At 34.6% G+C, this 16,124-nt stretch overlaps 1 protein-coding gene across 1 annotated transcript in view; it reads right to left on the bottom strand.

Annotated features, from left to right (window-relative positions):
- The window catches only part of SEMA3D (sema domain, immunoglobulin domain (Ig), short basic domain, secreted, (semaphorin) 3D), a 130,423-nt gene that overhangs the window by 81,953 nt on the left and 32,346 nt on the right, over window positions 1-16,124 (bottom strand). The window contains exon 3 of the mRNA XM_011996061.1: window positions 8,144-8,206. Coding sequence (XP_011851451.1) covers window positions 8,144-8,206 — 63 coding nt within the window. The remainder of the gene's footprint in view (window positions 1-8,143; window positions 8,207-16,124) is intronic.

Here is a 16,124-nt window from a genome sequence, read left to right as displayed (position 1 = left end):
CCTCTAAAGTGGTACTCAGTGAGGCCTAGAAAATGGATATAAACAGAATGTGAATTAGACGTCTATATTTAAAATTTTCTTTTTTTAAATTTTTTTAGAGATGAGACCTCTCTATGTTGTCCAGACTGGCCTCAAACTCCTAGGCTCAAGAGATCCTCCTTACTCAGCCTCCCAAGTAGCTAGGACTACAGGCACCAACCACCACACCTGGTATCCTTACTTTCTACAAGAAATACATAGAACACAAAATCTATCATGATCTGTTATTACCACATAATTTATACTATATAGCTACTACTGTGTGCAATGTCATCTGTCTCAGCTACACTGAACAAAACACTGAACACAAACGTGCATCTCTACCTATTTATTCTATTCTTATTGACCAGATGCCCTACCACTTTTTGCCATTTATTTTCCAATGTTTTAGAGCCTTTAAGAATCAGATTATTTCTGGTCAATTTCAATAATCCCTGTTTTTCTCATGGACTTTTTTTACACCAAGTCAAATTTTTGAAGAAATTTTTGTTTCTTTTTGTTTTGCATAAGCTTATGCCTAAAAATATTTCCTTATGTCATCATTATCTTTAGAATTTAATTATTTTATATGCTTCAGATAGCAGTAAATAGTGACTCTCTCTTTTTTGAAGTATTTATTCTTGTTATTACATATTATTTTCAATCTATCTCCTGCAAGTGATACTGTATCTTTACATAATTGTTAGATGCAATTTCTTAACCATGGCTTCATGATTCTTAGATCCAAAGACACTTAAGTAAACACTGGGCTGGAGTACACTTTTATTCTAGATTGACTTTACCCAGGAGACAGGCAAGTGTCGGATTATTAAGGAAGTTGGTAATCTGATTATAAACCACTGGATTTCATAGAAAAAGTTCAGTTTATTTCTGCCCAAGTGGCCATAGGTTACTCACCAGTCAGGCATGGATCTAATGGTCCACTGCTGTTGTTGGGGTTTCTAGGAGGAATATATTTAAAAAAACAAACAAACCCCAACAATAGATGATAACCTAACTGGTAGGGTGTTTCTTAGAATGAAAAAATTTTTTAAAAAGGCAGACAATGACTTACTGATAGGATTGTTACGGCTGTTATGTAGATTAAGTGAAATAATATAAATTTAATACTTGTGTATTCCTTACCCTGATTTTGAGCTACAACGTTTCAACTGGCATACACACACACACACACACACACACACACACACACACATATTTGTTTGTTGTTTGTTTGTTTAAGCTGCTGGAGTACAGTGGTGCGATCTCAGCTCACTGCAGCCTCCGCTTCCTGGGCCCAAGCAATTCTCCAGCCTCAGCCTCTTGAGTAGCTGGAACTACAGGTGCAAGTCACCAACTCCTGGATAATTTTTGTAATTTTTTGTAGAGACAGGGTCTCGCTTTGTTACCTAGTCTGGTCTGGAACTCCTGGCCTCAAGCAATCCCCTAGACGCATGAGCCACCGTGGCAGGTCAATACTAATAGTTTTGAACAAACAATGAAGACAAATATGAGAAAAGATAAGATAAAAGTATGAAAATGTACTTGATCACCAGGTAAATTTTATTGATGACCTCATGGCTAGAGTAGGAAGTTTTATAATCCAGCCTTTAATTTGCTCACTCATGCTCGCTTTTTGAAAAGACTTTTATTCCTTGTTTTTTCCTGCACAAAGACTTTACTGCATCGGGGAGAGCATGCAGGGCAGGGAACAGTAAAATCATATGGCTGGAGTGAGGGAGGACTGACTCACCACCAATTAGTTCATTTTTTCAAAAGCTCAGTTAGAATTTAGAAAGTAATTTTGCAAGATTCTGAAATAAATATTTGGATAAAGAAATATAACTCCCTTTCCAGATTTTAAATTATGGAGTCAAACAGATTAGAAGCCACCAGTGACGCAGCACTGTTTAAAAAGACAAATATGATCCAGGGTAACATTTTATACACAGTGGGGATATAATTTTGGTGATTATTTAAAAAAAAATTCTGAATCACATCTAAAGTATTTCATTTCCTTTCACTTTTCTAGAAGTACTTTATTAAAATGGTGCTAGTCCTAGAAAGTTGCCTAATATGCCAATTTCCTGACTTGACAAGACATACCTCAGATTAATTTGTGAAATTCCTCCTTCTGTCTGATTGGGCTGACATGGAATAATAATAATAAAAAAAAAGTATGGGTGAATCTTGAATTATCTGACACAGTTTACAAAAATGTCAGTTGTGCTCAAAGTTTTCTGTAGGGAAGTTGAGAGAGGATGGTTCTCTCAGCAGCCTAGAGGCAATAGAAAGGCCTTGGCTGACTGAGCAAAAGAAACCTGTGAACAGAGATCATGAAAGATAAGGTCTCCCACTTTAAATTTTGGCTGAGGTTGACATTTAAGCCAAACAATCCTTGTTGCAAAAAGAACTTTACAATGACTTCCCTTTCAATTCATAACTTCACTTTTTTAAGTCTCAGAAATCCTGTATTGTTTTATTCTTATACACAAAGTTTCAAAGATTTGTTTAAATAGCATGATCAATAATTAACCTGATTTAATTCACTTAGTGACCTGCAAGGCTATCAATGGTAGTGTAATTCTGTGAGGCATGAAGAAAGATAACTTTGAGAAGCAGCCTTTGTAACTTTCCCTGAAAGCTAATTTGTCAGCTATTGCCCACAATGTCAATCACTGCATGTGACCAGACAACCCAGGGAATAATATATTCAGCTTAGGAAAAGTATTGAATTTCTCCTTCCTTCCTGTATTCCTCCTACCTACATGACTTTCCATAGGCCCTACCCTACCCCCACTGGGAGAGAAAGAAAAAGAGAAGAGGGGGAGAAGAGAGAAAGAACCAAAGCAAACATCAACTTTTTAATTATCCTAAGTAATATTAGATGTTTCAATGTTTTATCTCTCAGACATATTCATACATATATAAATAACTAAATAGACAAGTATAAAGATGAATTCATACTTGGAGAGAAAAAAAGCAAAAACATACTAGTCTATGCATTAACACTTAGAATTTTAATTTCTCCCCAGATACCTGGAAAGATAATAGAAAAATAGAAGTACTTGTAATTCTCAAGACGTACGTATTGTCCAATAAAATCCAAAACAGCTTTATATCTAGTATGATAATTGACTTACAATAGCTAATTTTAATTTATTTATGTTAAATATTAGAAGATACTAATGATTTAGGAATCTTATCTGGTTTTATTTTTAATGTGTGTTGCAGAATATTGTTATCATCAAACATTTTTTGACTTTTCACCTGTATCTGTCTCTGTGCTACATGTTAGGCTTGTCTAGAGGTTCTCAGACAGGATCCAGGATGCAGAGATATCAGTTTAGGTCTTAAAATCTTTAAAATAGGGCCGGGAGCGGTGGCTCACGCCTGTAATTCCAACACTTTGGGAGGCCGAGGTGGGTGGATCACGAGGTCAGGAGTTCAAGATCAGCCTGGCTAAGATGGTGAATTTTCTCTACTAAAAATACAAAAATACAAAGAAAAAAAAATAGCTGGGAGCGGTGGCAGGTGCCTGTAATCTTAGCTACTCAGGAGGCTGAGGCAGGAGACTCACTTGAACCCGGGCAGCAGAGGTTGCAGTGAGCTGAGATTGAGCCACTGTACTCCAGCCTGGGCGACAGAGCGAGACTCTGTCTAAAACAAATAAACAACAACAACAAAAAAACTATTTAATAGATGGTTAACACTTCAAAATAAAAATAGAAAATCTCATATATCACATTTATACTTAAAAATGGGAAATCTAACAGTGAAGATTTCTACAGAGCAATAATCAGTTACAGTAAAAGTGCAAAAGAAAACATTTTAAAGAAAAAGATAGAAATGACTATTTAAATAAAGTCTATACATCAAGGTAACTGATAAAGTGATAAAGAATATGTTTTCATGCGTGGAACACAAGGCATTATACCTTATGTATACTCTATACATATTTATGTTATATACATCTACATATACGTGTGTGTGTGTGTATATGTTTTATAAATCTGTAAATAATCAGCACAAAAAAGGCAAACAGGAAAATTTTAAAAATACAGCCCGCAGGGATATGCTATTTAAAAATTTTATTTTACCGCTATATAAGATGTTTAGAGTAATGAAAAAAATTCAAGCTAAAACAGCAAAAATAATTTTCTTTTTATTGGCAAAGAACATACATATTTTATTCGTTCATATGCATTTGTATTAAGCATTAATTGTATGTTGTATCCAATATTAACAATGGTATATTAGGTAAATACACCCTCCGTTGATCACATAATGCTGGTTAGAGCATATGAGCCATAAACTTTCTGGAGGGCGATTTGGCAACATGTTTATAAAAATTTTTATGTCCTTAACTAATAAAAGTCTACTCAATAATCAAAGATGTTCATAATATTTACATAAAAATTTTTCATGTACAGTGTCATTTTCTATAGTAAAACTGGATATGTACCAAACTTCTAACAATAGGGGATTGATGAAATAATACATAAAGAAATGCAGTGTAACTATTAAAAGTAGTGTTATAAAAAGGAATTTAATGACATGGGAAAATGCTCATGGCAGTCTGTGAAGTAAAAAAAATAAGTGTTTTAAGTGACTATGTATACAATGATTTCATACTGAAAAACAGTAAATAGATAAGATAGAAAAACATCAAAATGTCACCAGTTATCTCTGGTCAGTGTTCATGGGGGAGGTATTTATACATGACTTGTTTTTCTTTTTTTGCTTGTATATAATTTGCAAACTTTCTGCAATGAACGTTCTATTTTAGTTTTAGACTTTCTTGAGAGAAAGAAAGGAAGAAAAAAAGAAAGGGAGAGGAAGGAAGGAAGGAAGGAAGGGAGGGAGGGAGGCAGGAAGGAAGGAAGGAAGGAAGGAAGGAAGGAAGGAAGGAAGGAAGGAAGGAAGGAAGGAAGGAAGGAAGGAAGGAAAGAAGGGAGAGAGGGAAGGAGGGAGAGAGGGAAGGAGGCTGAATATAATCAAAGAACTGAAGTTCCGGAAGACGCTTTAACTCTGTGTAATGTCTGTGTGGACAGGCTGTGCCCCTCTGTGGTTAAACTGACAAACAGCCCAGGCTACCCTCACCCTGTGGTTTCTTTTGCTTGGAGTAAGCTGTTGAACCCACAATTATATAGTCAGGACTAAAGACATTTCTTTAGTTACTTTCTTTTGAATAACTTTCCACTAAACAGAAGCAAAATACTACCAAATATCTTCCTGTCACCTCTACCCTTCTTTGGATTAAACTGGGGACTATGTTCAACAAAGTGGAATAGTTCCCTTTTGTTTCCTCATCTTCTACTATCCCCACCCCAATTAGCTAACTTTCATTAGGGTAAATAATTCACTGTTTTGCAGTTATATAGTACCTTTGTGTAAAGGGACAGTCTTTCCAAACACTTGTTAATCCTAAACACACTCTTGGGAAGTAGGTAAAAATTACTAGAGAGGAAGGAGGAGAGAGGGTAATGCCAAACATAATAAAAGATGTCAATAAAACCACAGAGCTGTCTCAGTTTTCTGTCGGCCAAAATCTAAGTAATGCTGTTAAAAATGAGGATCTATGTTCTGGTGATATTACGGAGAGAAATAATTTGAAGGATATAGTTTTTGGATCTTATATGTATATTTTATAATGTTATGTAAGAGCACAGACCTTGGGGCAAGACTTTTGGATTCAATCCCTGGCTTTACCATTTACCAGATGCATGATATTGGGCAAGCCATTTAAGATTTTTGGCTTTAGTTTTCTCATCCAGAAAATAGAAAATAATAATAAAATCTAGCATATAGTGTTGTCATAAGGATTAAATGAGGTTATATATGTAAAGCATTGAAAACAGTTCCTTGAACATGGTAACTGCTACAAAAGTGTTAGCTATTATCAGTAGCTCTAAAATGAAACATTATTTTAAAGGAACAAGTTAAAATGAGGCAAAAATTAAAAATTATCACTACATGATTCAACAGCAAACTATAGACTTTAGCAAAAAGCAAAAAGCTCCTCATATCTTTAATCCTGGGTTAGCAGCAAATGTACTTAAAGGTTAGAGGTGGTTGCTAGCTCACAATTATGACCGAATTGGAATAATATGTTCTATATACAGAATCCTACATGGTCAAGGATATCACCTCCAGAAAAGTTTATCTCCGTTTGCTTTAACTTAATAAGAGAGGCAATTAAGTTACTATGTAACTGGAATTAGTGAACATACCCAAGTGAGAACACTGTCAGAATTTAAACCTTCACTGACTGTTTGACCTTGACTGTTTATCCCTGATCTACTCCATGGGAAAACCAGTTTATTGGAGTAAATTGAAAACATCCTTTTCCTTCTTGCCTCCTTATCGTATACTCAATACTGGTGAAACAGAAATATTAAAATGTTCATGGTGGTTATGCCATGCTTATACTGTCCATTAAATGAAATAATTTGAAAAACTCTCATAACTAAAGCATTTTTTTTTCTCCATGAGTGTTCAGTAAAGTATTGGTGCTTTTGCAGACCTGGGTACCTGTTTGGTGTTGGAATATTGAACTGGATAAAGATATCAAAGCCATGGGAGGAAGAAGAATACATTACAGAATAGTTTAATCTCTTTCATCTCTAGTGGCCGAAATGTAAAAACTGTTTCCCACTGCATTTTATGTTAACACTCCCTGATATATTTCTGCTAATATAAATATGCCTGAAAGGATGACATTTAATTCTGTTAATAACTGAATATAAAATCAGGGGTCAGTCACCACAAGTTTGTTTTGTTTCATTTCAATTATTTTGCTTTGTAGTTACTATGTAGAAGTCATCATTTGAGCAATATCTGTATCCCCCATTAGATTGAAAGCTGCATGAGGGCAGATATGATATGAATTTCATATACATATTTAGGATCTCTAAAAATATTTTTTGAATAAATGAGTAAGAAATGAGTGAACTAACCTGTTGTCTGAGATTATTAGCTGTCTGAGCTTCTCCTCACATCATTAGGCATTATGTGTTATATTGTTTTATTTATATCACGTTGATAGAGGATTCTTTATTCATCCTTTCATAACAAACACTATTTGTTATTATTAAATATGACGGTATTACTGAGCTTAATACCCCTGCATTATTGTAGTTAGAGGTACGATTAAAGGATGGTGCAAAAGAAGCCTCAAGATGTCTATTTTTCTGCCCCAGGTTACAACCTGTTGTCATCTTGGGTTACAACTTGATGTGAAATTTATTTTGCCAAAAAAAAGAGCAATTCTCCCCATTACCATAATGCAAGAAGTCAGGGCAGAAGACAGAATATCTGGCCTGAATCAGAGCACTCGGATGAGGAGAGGAGCCAGTCAGAGTCATGGCCCTCATTGCTGGAGATAAATCAGGTAACACGATTAGAGGGAGTATGCAGGACAGCTTGAACAGTGCAGAAATCAAGGTAGATAAGACCATCCCGGAGACAAAAAGTCATACCTGTTTAAGGGTTTTCTCTGCTCTTCAAGGCAGCTTAAACTAAAAGCTTCTATTAGTACCCTCTAGTTGTCTTTTATGAGTTATTTTATATAATCATTATTACTGATATGTAAATTTCAGAGGAAGTAATTACTAGTTCTTATGCCAGAATTGTCATTCATTATCAACTAATTCTTATTGTTCTTTCCATCATGTCACTACATAAAGGAATTCTTATAGATATTTTAATTTCAACTCAATTGAAATTACGTATCAATTCTGTGTGATGCTAAAATAACTGATGGTTTTATGTACACTTACAAAATACATGTGCATACATGAAAAATATATATTCTTACAACTACAATCTTTTGGATGGCTTATTTTTGAATATTTTAATGTGTTTCTAATCTTTTTTGTGACAAAAAATAATATTTAGAATGAATACATTAGAATATTTCTAGATTTCTTAAATTTTATAAATAATATCATGGCTTTCGGTAAGGTAGAGGTATTTTATTCCACAGTAATATTCACACGGAATATGTTAGTTTAGTCTGAAAAATAATACACTAATACCATTTATTCAATAAAGCCCAATATAAATATTTATTCTCATATCAGTAGAAGTTTTACAAAGATAATTGTTAAAGTTTCATACTTACATTGGCATCTTTCCCAGCTAATTTACATAATTCCACCCGTTCCTTTGCAGCAGGCCAATAAATCTGCAAAACATTTCAAAGTATGTTACAATCTGAATATCTGAAACACCCTAACACTCTGCAATTCTGATTAGAGAGTGATGTGTGAAATTGAAGAATGGGTATTAAGCATGTTGTTAGAGTCAGTGTGGGAAATCTGAGATTTAAATATTTCCCAAAGCCACTCTGAAAGTTTCTAAAAGAAAAGTGTCTAGTACTATCCATTTTTGTTAATCTTCTAGTTTCTAATTTAATGTATGTAACAGTAGATACATTATGTTCAGAGGTCCACAAGCTTTATCATGATGTCAACAGAATTTCACATGAGCATTTGTCTAAATAAGAGGCTGTATGTACCATGTTTTTCTGTGTTTACTCAGAGTAGCAGTACATCATAAACATGTGCCATGAAGTGTTAGAAACAACTCTCTGTCAGAGCATAAGTTCTTTCTTCAAGCCAAGGACCAGTGTGAATTTGTTGACAGTATTTAACATGCTTGGAACTCAGATGCATCTGACACTTAGCTAAATGTTTTATAAGCATTATCTTATTTAAATTTCACAATGACCCTCTGAGATGGCTGTACTTATTCTTCCCATTTTGAGATCAGAAAACTTAGTCACGCAGTCTTTAAATAACATGTTGAGGACCACAACACTATGGCAGAGCCACAATCTGACTCAAAGTCCATCTCACTCCTGAACTGGGGGGTTCTCAACCATTATATAACTCAAGGGTTCCAAACTCATTGGTTGATAGCTTTTAATTATGCTTCACAATCTTGTGTTCAAGGCTTTTCTTTCTTTCTTTTAAATTCTGTCAGGAAGTTTTTGTAGGAATTCTGTAAGAAAGTTTTTGAAAAATAAAGTTTAAACAGTTATGTTACTTCATTAGCTTACAGAAAGAAATGCTCTCTGTTAAGCTACAAGCAAGAAGGAACAAGAAAAGCAAGCTCTAAAATCTTATAATATATGCTCCAGGAGTTCCAGACAGACTTTTATTATGTTTCTTACCAATGGTAGCAGAAAATATTTTAATAGGTGAGAAAAAAAGGAAATATCCTGAGGGAATACACTGAAAGAGACTTGTTAAACCTGGAATTAACAAAGGATTTAGACGTCATCAATGTTTATATGATATTATCTTTGTGGTGAAATTTTAGGGTTTTATGTCTCTAAATAAAGAACAGAGAATAGCATTCAAAATAGACAAATACAATGAAATTTTTGAGATTTTAAACGGAAGCAAGATTGTTTACTTAGAGAAGATCTTAACACTCACAAATTACAATCCAGATATGTATATAGGCAGGTGGTAGAGACAGCAGGAGGCTCAAGTGATGAGCTAACCTTGATAAGGTACACAATGAAGACCAGAAAATGCTATTTATTCAGAAATGGTTTGAATCACTGTAGTTCTACTATCACACAACTTTAAATAGCAGCCAGCAGTCAAGTATCAATGAGCTACAGCAATGTAAAGCAATATGAATGGAAATTAGCAACTCAGTAATAGGTCAAAAAAGAATATGTCCTCAGATTGAAAACCGCATGATCTTGCTTTAGATTAAAGTTAAAAGCAACTAAAATAAAATGGTTACATTTCAGGTGTATAGGCGGGTGCATTTAGAAAAATGGCCAGCCAAAATGGAAGACGAGGAGAAGGATGACTTGGTGGTAAGAAACAGGTTATTTATCAGATTCTAGCATTTGTATTTGAGGGTACATTTTCAGGCATTTAATACATAATTAAGAACAAGAGATTAATGTAAGTTAGTAAATAGATTAAAATGGGCAATGCTTGGACCAATGGACAATGGTTAGTCGTAAACCCAGAATCGTGAAGCCATAACTTAATAATCCAGATGGAACACCGCAGTTGGCCACAAATTGGAGAGTTTCTTCCAATGTTGTTTGTTATTTTTGTTTTGGTTGTTCCTTTGCTATTCATCATTGCTAGCAAAAATAGTGGACAGAGTGCTCTTTTAAAATTGCATTGGCCGGGAGTGGTGGCTCATGCCTGTAATCCCAGCACTTCGGGAGGCCGAGGCGGGAGGATCACGACGTCAGGAGATCAAGACCATCCTGGCTAAAACGGTGAAACCCTGTCTCTACTAAAAATACAAAAAAATTAGCTGGGACTGGAGGCGGGGACTACAGGCGGGAGGCTGAGGCAGGAGAATGGTGTGAATCCGGGAGGTGGAGTTGTAGTGAGCGCAAATTGTGCCACTGCACTCCAGCCTGGGTGACAGAGGAAGGCTCTGCCAAAAAAAAAAAAAAAAAAGAAAAAATTGCATCTTGAATTCAGAGTCTTTGCTTTAGATATGAGATTATGAGATCTCTGGGTATCCTCTCACTTTTTCCCCCCTCCAATGGTCCAATTTTATTATTATTTTTAATTTTGGTTAAAAACGCATAACATAAAAAATTTATCATTTTAACAATTTTCGGTGTAGAATTCAGTAATGTTAAGTATATTTACATTGCTCTGCAGCCAATCTCTAGAACTTTTTCACCTTGCAAAAGTGAAATGCTGTACTTGCTGGTTCTTCAATATTACAGTGATTTTACAAAGGACAACTTTATGTCATTGGACTGAAAATAGTACACAGACTACTTATCCATAACCTGTCAATTGATTTAATCTTTTTAATGCACTCAAAATATATTTATTGATGCAGATCTTAAGCCTAGAATTTTATTTTATTTTTTTTTTAGAATATTTTCTTTTTTTTTCCTCTTTCTTTGTAACCTTTATTTTAAGTTCAGAGGTACAAGTACAGGTTTGTCACACAGGTAAACTTGCGTCATGGGAGTTTCTTGTAAAGACTGCTTCTTTACCTAGGTATTAAGCCTAGTACACATTAGTTATTTTTTTTGATTCTCTCCCACCTTCCACCCTCCACCCTCCAAAAGGCCCCACTGTGTGTTGTTCCCCTCTATGTGTCCATGTATTCTCATCAGTGAACTCCCACTTATGAGTGATGAGAACACATGGACGCACAGAAGTCCATTTTATAAGTATTTGGCTTTCTGTTCCTGTGCTAGTTTGCTAAGGATAATGGCCTCCAACTCCATCCATGTTTCTGCAAAGGACAACATCTGTTTCTTTTTTTATGGCTGGGCAGTATTCCATAGTGTACATGTACCTCATTTTCTTTATCCAGTCTACCACTGATGGGCATTTAGGTTGATTTCATGTCTTTGCTATGGTGCTAGATTAATATTTCTTTGAACCATTTCAGCATGAAAGATCCTGTTCTTTTTTTGTTTGTTTTAGATGACAATCAGGTTTAATCGCAATTCAGGAATACATATAGGGCAATATCTATAGATTTGTTCAGAATTACATATCATACAAATATTAATAATGTAGGAAACAAAAAATACATAACTCTTTCATATTAAGTAAATGAGTCTTAAAAAGGATAAAGGGTTTTATCTTTTACTTCAAATCATAGTATTGGGTGATTGAGTTAAATTATGAGATAAACGATGCCACCAAAATTAAGTGTGAATATATCCATTAGTAATTCTAAGAGGAGGGGCTTATTTAAAGAATGACAAAATGTGGAAGCAATCGTTTTTGAAATCTAAATCAAGATTTCAAAGTTAGCATCAAGTAGGTACTCTTCATTAACTGTTTGTTCACTAGACATATAATTATGAAGGGCCTTCTGTATGTCAGCCAAGATTGAGGTGCTTGGATCTGAGTCAGGATGGGAGAGACCGAGCGAGAAAAGAGTAGACAAGATGAAACCACTGTGCCCAGGGAGCACTGTGGAGTGCTTACTGGTAAACAGCGTCTTTAGCAGTCTCTACTTTTGAGCCTCTGTTTTAAATTACTTGCTCTTAATAGTTTCAACTCTAATGTAATAGTTTGGTTTAGTTAGGTGGTTTCAACTCTAATTTTGTCTCAGGGACTTGACACCAAAATAGCAATTGCACATTTATTCTCTTTGTAAAGAAATACAAATCTGTAAAAGATGCTTTAATGTTTTTGTTGTACATTTTCAGTTATTGCTTATAAGTCACATAATTGTAATTTGAGTTGCATCATCCTAGTTGATGAAGCCATACAACTAATTACAAGCTTCAGAGAATTGACTTTTTGATTAGCCAGTAAATGTTACATACAAGCACAGGGATTCTGAGATGGGATCACAAAGAAAATTTTACTTCTTAACGTAAAATTAAAACCTTCGAAAATAATGATTTATTGAAATTACATATTGGCTTATTTTGACACAATGCTGCCAAGGTTTAGTAATCACAAACAGAATTACCTTAAATAAAAACAACCCATGATATATCTGATTGTCTTTTAGACTCTAAACATTTACTTAGAAGGGAAAAAGAGTCATTATAGCTGTGTTAATATTGAAAAGATGTCAGTTGAATTATGATTTGTGGTGGACTTTTTTCTTACAGACTACCTAGTCATTAGAATAAAGAAATTTTAAAAAAATATTCATTTTTATTTCTAATTGGAAAATAATGTAAAGAGACAGAATTTCCCTTAGTTCAATCTAAAAACACAAAAAACAAGACAAATTCATTTTTAAAGATCCACTCTTATTCTTACATAGAATTGGCAAAATTTTCAATAATCTTTTGAAGTGTTATATGTATATATATCACATTATATATAATGTTTATAGAATGCGATATATAATGTACAATGCACACACATATATAATAGCATTCCACTATTTTCATATTTTTCTAGTCTCTCTCTCTCTCTCTCCCACTCCCTCCCCGTGTGTGTATGCGTGTGTGTGTGTGTGTGTGTGTGTGTGTGTATAGGTGCATGTAGAGGGGGAAGTAAGAGAGAGAAAGTCAGAGATACACACAGTTATATAAAGGGAAAAATAGAGATGTTAACTATAGGGTGCCTGGGTATAGAATAAGATATGTTTCACATATAGGCTGAAGTTTCAGCATATTTTGTACAACAGCCCAAGACATACCTGTGTTCCTTGGATTATTTTAGTAGCCTAGTCAGTACACTTTGAGATTGTGTCACTATTAGACAAAAGTCACGTGATATAGTTAAAAAATATAATATCCACATTATCTATTAAATGTCAACCCTCAGGATCAATAGTTAATACGGACAATTTTGAGACAGTGATTATTAATATTCTTACTGTATTTTGAATTCATTGGCAATAAAATGCCTCATAAATCTTCTTGCACTGTAGTGTGTCTTGCACACAGTATCTTGACATATTAAAAGTTGCACGAAACAGCACACAACAAAGCACATGTCCCTGTTTCTAAAAGCTGATGCAACTGTGTTTGTCCCTTAGAAAGTCATCCACAGATATTCTTCCTTCACTTATCAAAGAGAATCATATCAGAAGCAGAGATGCCATTGCCTAATGGCCAGGTTTTAATTGTTCTGAAATATTCCCACATAACACTAATTCTTAACTAACCTTGTGCTGATGCACCAGATACAGATTTTAAGGATATAATTTTGGTGGGTTGTGGTCTTTGGGACCTTAGAGCCTTGATATCAAGGACTGCAAACATGCGGGGAGCTGCCTGTTGCTATCTATTCACGTGCAGGAGACATCAGAAATCAAATGGAGATCTTTTCTGTGGATCCAGAAGAACCTAAGAATTACTCTCAACTTACTTATTCAGGGTATAATTACTAATTGAACAATTATTAAATAATACTTGCCAATTGGTTTTAATTTGAGTGCTAATTCTTATAGATCTAGTTGATAACAGAAAACTGGCAAACAGAAGTAAATAAATTTATAATATTTCTTCACTTAGAAATAAGAGTTTATGGGTCAACACTGTAAAACAAGTATGTCTCATAAGCCAGTCCTCATATTCTATAATTTACTGACTTACCCATATTACTGTATTTATGTTGCCTTTATAGTATTTCACAGTTGATCATTTGCAAAGGATTAATTTTTTCATGCTAACCTTGGAAGGCTCAAATATTATTGTCTAAACATATATCTGTATATTTTCTTTTAGAGTTGCATAGCTTACTAGTACGAAAAGAGACCATATTACTGAATAAAAATTGTCTTCAGTTCCTCCTTAAATAGGCTTTGTGCATAAAGTTATAGTTTAAACAGATTCTTAAAAAGATTTAATAATATTTTTAATGAAAATGTAGTGGAAACTGTGTGAATTTAAAATACAAGCTGTGATCTAGTTATATTGATTTTATTTGCTTATCTCTGTCCAAAATCCAAAACAACTTTTTGTCCTTTTAATATTATTTTTACTTCACTTTGAAAAAAAATACTTAGAAGGGACTCACAAAATATTGCAGTATCCCTAACAATTATTGTTTCATTCATGATTTATATAATTAATGAACAGTCATCTTTTAGTAAGGTGAAAATGTCAGACAATTAATTTTTAATTATTCAGTGTTAGGCAAGTCACAGAAACATTCAAATAATGATAAGACCTTATAACAACATCCAATGGAAATTCTAATTATATCTGCTCTTTGTTTCGTCTTTGGAGAAGCGATTTAATTGTCTCAAGTTAGCAAGTGCATGGTCAGTGAAATGCCCCTTGGCCTAATTCAGAGATGTCAAAACAACTGAATGAGACACACAAAAGGACGTTGAAACTTGTTCATAGAACCTAATTAAAGACAAAAATTCAGAACCCTTGAGATAGTGGCCATCTCTTTCAAAAAACAGGATACAAGTTTTTGAATGTCTTTAAAGAAAAAAAAGTCACTCTGAATGCTATCTAAGCATTTGAACAACTAGAAGAGCAATGGTTAATCTGGTTTCCCAGGACAGGGAGGTGTTTTCCTATTGCAAAACAAGAGCAACAGTGCCAAAGGTAAAGCTTGCACAGTGGGTACTGGCCTGGCCTAGACAGAAATTGCTACAGAAGGGAAGTTTAAGTTCTCCACTTCTTTTTTTTTAGATTTTTATATAAGGGCAGGCCTACAAATTTTCCAAGAAAATGTCCTTCAATACAGAAGATGGAAGTTCCAGGCACAGTCTAAAGTGGTGTTTTCCATGATATTTCTTCTTGAAGCCTTGGGTGACAATTGTCTTTCCCTTTTCCCGACTCAGCTCAGGAGCCTCACCTGCATTTTAGCCTTCTACCACTAACTATCTCTGTCGTCTACTACACTTTTGCTTATCACATCCATTTGGTACTTTCTTTTTCAAAAGTAAGTTTAGTTTGAGACCTTTTTCCAGGTGTAAAGATCAATTAAATGCAGTGCAATCAGAAGATGTGAATGTGAGTCCCTACCGCATCGCCGCTTGATTTGTGACTTTAGGTAGGTGTGAGTCTCAGCTGCCCAGCCTTAAAATACAAATCATCATCTCCACCAAGTTAATACTCATTTGAAAGAAACGTTCAAATGCCAATTTTATTATCATCTCCCTAGAAAGGTCTTTTCTAATAACAATCTGAAGTAGTTTCCCAGGAACACCACACATTTTTTTAACATAACACTTCACAATAAGTGTTATTTTATTTGTTTCTTTTTCTCCATTAACTCTCTATTCCCAAGTTGAAGACACTATGAGCACAACTGTCTGACCTGTTTTATTTTTCACTATATTCTCAGGATCTAGAAGAGTATCAGGAATATAGCAGAACCTCAATAAATATGTATTGCAAGACTGGGTGCCATGGCTCATGCCCTGTAATCCTAGCACTTTGGGATTACAAGTGAGGTGGGCAGATTGCATGAGCCCAGAAGTTTGAGACAAGACTGGGCAATGTGGCAACACCCTGTCTCTATTAAAAATAATAATAAAAAAAGTTAGCTGGGCATGGTGACAAGCACCTGTAGTCCCAGCTACTCGGGAGGCTGAGGTGAGAGGATTGTTTGAGTCCAAGAAGTCAATGCTGCAGTAGGCCAAGATCACATCACTGCAGTCCAGCCTGGGTGACAGGAGTCAAACAAACCAACAAACAAACCAAC

This window comes from Mandrillus leucophaeus, unplaced genomic scaffold, assembly GCF_000951045.1.
Source record: "Mandrillus leucophaeus isolate KB7577 unplaced genomic scaffold, Mleu.le_1.0 Scaffold50, whole genome shotgun sequence".
NCBI classification, from domain to species: Eukaryota; Metazoa; Chordata; class Mammalia; order Primates; family Cercopithecidae; genus Mandrillus; species Mandrillus leucophaeus.
The sequence above is the reverse complement of the archived record's forward strand: the minus strand, read 5'-3'. Positions and strand labels throughout refer to the sequence as shown.